Source organism: Histoplasma capsulatum, genomic scaffold, assembly GCF_000149585.1.
Source record: "Histoplasma capsulatum NAm1 scaffold_22 genomic scaffold, whole genome shotgun sequence".
Taxonomy (NCBI): Eukaryota; Fungi; Ascomycota; class Eurotiomycetes; order Onygenales; family Ajellomycetaceae; genus Histoplasma; species Histoplasma mississippiense.
The window spans coordinates 7,077-10,372 of NW_001813961.1; the positions used below are offsets into that span (position 1 = coordinate 7,077).

A 3,296-nucleotide genomic window follows, 5' to 3' on the forward strand; every position below is an offset into this window, starting at 1 on the left:
CCACAATAACTGCGTCCAATGAATGAATCGTAGTTAGTGCCACTAACATATTATTATCTTGCCAGGCAAGACAGAGAACATTCTCTTTTTCAATGACATGCAGAGTATTTCAGAGTATGGAATTTGAATGCTCTCAAAGCTCATCTAGTACTGCTGGAACCTGGTTTGAATGAGTGGTTCCACATGCTCCATACCCCTGTTGACGTAATTCTTTGAATAAAGGAACTGATGTAAAGTAGTTATCCATTTCAATTGAATAGGATGTGACCAGCTGTGAGATAGAGATTTCATTAGATGTGGCATTCGGTGTAGCATTCGGGGGGGTGATATTCGGGTTGATATTAGGGCCAATATTATGGGTGATATTAGAGTCGATATTAGGGGTGGCATTCGGCATGGTATTCGGTGTATTCGGTGTGGATACCATAGAAAGCCGCTTCACCAGATTCACCACCATAGATCTGGTTTTTGTTAACATAGAGAATTGAAACATAGACATTATACCCTGCCAGCAGCTAGATCAGGAAAAAGATCATAAATAGTCATGTTCTGCTAGGCCAAATATCTTATATCTTCAAGGAATTGGTTTATTAGACATCTTGTATGTAATGTTGACTCCATCCAAAATATTTAACCATGATCTCATCAATGGAAATCTTAGAGTCAGGGGTATAGTATTTTCAGCATGCCATATGAAACTTAGTAGCTAATGACTCTATCTTATACCATCAATTCTTATTTTTGACCTCCGGGCGGCGGGCCTCATGAAGGTTAGATATATGGATATATCATTTAATCTGTTCAAAACGCATATGGGTCATATAGAATTGAATGGAATGAATAGAGTCTTGTTTCAGCTCATTCTGCCAGTATAGATCAATTCAATGGAATTTATGAACTTTCATATAAAGAAGAATGCTTATAAAGACCTTTATCTCTGCTGAATTGATATTTTTCCATGAACATTGCTGAATAGAAAGCTTTGAGAATATAGATATTTCAGAAATCTCTATATCTATATCTTGAGCTTTCTCATTCTTTTTCATTTCTGAAAGCTCTGAAGCTTCATCATCAGTATCTCTAGTATCTCTCTTTAATTTTGCATAGAGATTAGTAGAATTACTGATATTTTAAAAGCATTTCTCAGAGAAGAATAGGATAAACAGAATGTATGAACTGCTAATATTGATATTTGCAGAAATATTGAAAATTGAATCTCATGAGATAGGCAATATTGAGTGGAATTTCACTGATTCTAGAGGTGGAAGTTCTGCAATAACCTCCTCAACAGACTGTTTTCATTTTCTTGATGTTTTTGTATGAACTAGAGAATGAATTAGTTAGCTAGGTCATTTGAATTGATTAATATAAGGAACTCACCATTGGATTTGGTAGGTTTCTCAGTGGATTCCACATTCGCAGGTTTGGGGGGTTCCATATTCGCGGGTAGGGGGATAGGTGGGAGAATATATGAGAATCAGGCAGGCAGGCAGACAGGCAGGGCTTCAAACATGTTGAATTCCATACACATTCTTAAGATCTACATGAGATCTTCAATCAGTGGATCTAAATGACCAATTATTATTCATATAAAATCATATAGGATTCTATTGGTTATGCCCAGGGCGCCGGTGCAGAATTCCATACACTAATTGAAACCACGCTAATTTTGCACCAACCTACGGACGAGAAATGTGATTTTTGTCGAGCTTTTAACATTTTTTTGTTGTTTTTCTAACATTACACAAATATTAACAAGTATTTCTCTTTATTCAGAGTCAGATAACAAACTGAATCTATTATTCACAACTTCAACTGCTATCATATTCTGCATATGTGTATCCCTTATTTTGTTTGAACAGAGGTTCTTGGTGACTTCTGTGATCTAATTTTTTGCCTCGCAGAAGATTCAGAGATAGCAGATTCAGAGAGTTGAGAATTCCTTCTTTTTTATTTATTGCTATCATTTACATCAGTAGAGACTGAGTTATTTGTCTGTACTGATGGCTTTCCTGATTTGGGAGCAAATATACATTCTTTTGAATTTGCAAAGTGAGGCTCTTTACAATTGGCAACCCATTGGAAGTTGAGACGTTGAAACCATTGGAAGTCGAACCCGCTGAACGAACCCGTTAACCCGTTGGACCCAAACCAGTGGGATGACACCATTTAAAAGTCAAACCCGCTGGACATGCCCGTTGAAGGTTATAGGGTTAGGGTTAAACTATCCAAGTTATACATAGTGCGTGGTCCGACGCGCCCCCGTCCGATTTTCTCCGTCCCTGATTGGCCGCCCGTGCGTGCTCCCGCTCCCGCCTCCGCGTGCCCGCAGTGGGGCCCGGTCACAGTCGAGCTCCCTCTTCCCTTCCCTTCCGCGGCAGCCAGCCACCCCATTACTTCAAACTTTGCATGTAGGCCGTAGTGGATATGAAATACAACATATCCAAATGAAAAGCGATAATTCCGTCGGGAAGGGGTTACATTGTGGTGTCAAAGTCAATGAGTTGAGGTGCGATGTTTGATGGGGTAAGCCACCAACCCAACCAGACCCAACTATATATATATATTTTCACCCAGGCAACGGAGCGGTGCAAAGCGGTGCAGGATCAACAAAGTAAATAAAAATAGCAAAACATATAAGAAAACTGAAAGGCTTCATTCTGGAGTGATTTTAAACACAGAAAAACAAACATTCACACCAGATCAGATCTGTCAAGTTTCACACAAAGACACTGAATGAAGGAAATATATATATATTCAATGCACAAGACAGACCCAGCATCGACATGGAACATCAATTATTTATCCACTGTGAATCATACCTCATTATCATATGCCGCCGGTGCAAGCACGCTGTGTGGCCAACAGAGATTGAACGGCATCTGAAAGGCAAGGCCCATCAGCTAAAGCATGCGGTGGTTCAGCAGATAAAGGAGAACATTGAACAGTGGGACAATGTGGCTCGAGATACTACACAGTTAACACTGCCCACAATACTGAATGAACCAATCCCGGAACTACCCATTCATGATGGCTACAGGTGCCAGCGGGATCCCCAGTGCCAGTATGTGGCATGGAACATGAACACCATGCGCAAGCACTGGGAGAACAAGCATAGTTGGTCGCCATATCCCAGACGTGGTCGTACATCGCCCTCAATGCGTACGGGCAGCACAGGATGAGGTCGACAGATGATGCTCTACCGTGTTTTTTCACGCACATATTTGTATCCGGGCAGGGACTCCTCCTCCATACATATCCTTCTTAAGGATATACTGTATCTTTGAAGGCTCCAA

At 40.6% G+C, this 3,296-nt stretch overlaps 2 protein-coding genes across 2 annotated transcripts; both read right to left on the reverse strand.

Moving 5' to 3' along the window:
- Nucleotides 1-133: 133 nt before the first annotated feature.
- On the reverse strand, nucleotides 134-397 carry HCAG_09114 (predicted protein; the record flags this gene model as incomplete). Its single annotated transcript, XM_001535893.1, has 1 exon — nucleotides 134-397. The coding sequence occupies one exon, from the start codon at nucleotides 395-397 to the stop codon at nucleotides 134-136; it is 264 nt and encodes an 87-aa protein (XP_001535943.1).
- Nucleotides 398-2,205: 1,808 nt separating this feature from the next.
- Nucleotides 2,206-2,394, reverse strand: HCAG_09115 (predicted protein; the record flags this gene model as incomplete). The annotated part of the gene is made up of 1 exon (XM_001535894.1): nucleotides 2,206-2,394. The coding sequence occupies one exon, from the start codon at nucleotides 2,392-2,394 to the stop codon at nucleotides 2,206-2,208; it is 189 nt and encodes a 62-aa protein (XP_001535944.1).
- Nucleotides 2,395-3,296: the final 902 nt, after the last annotated feature.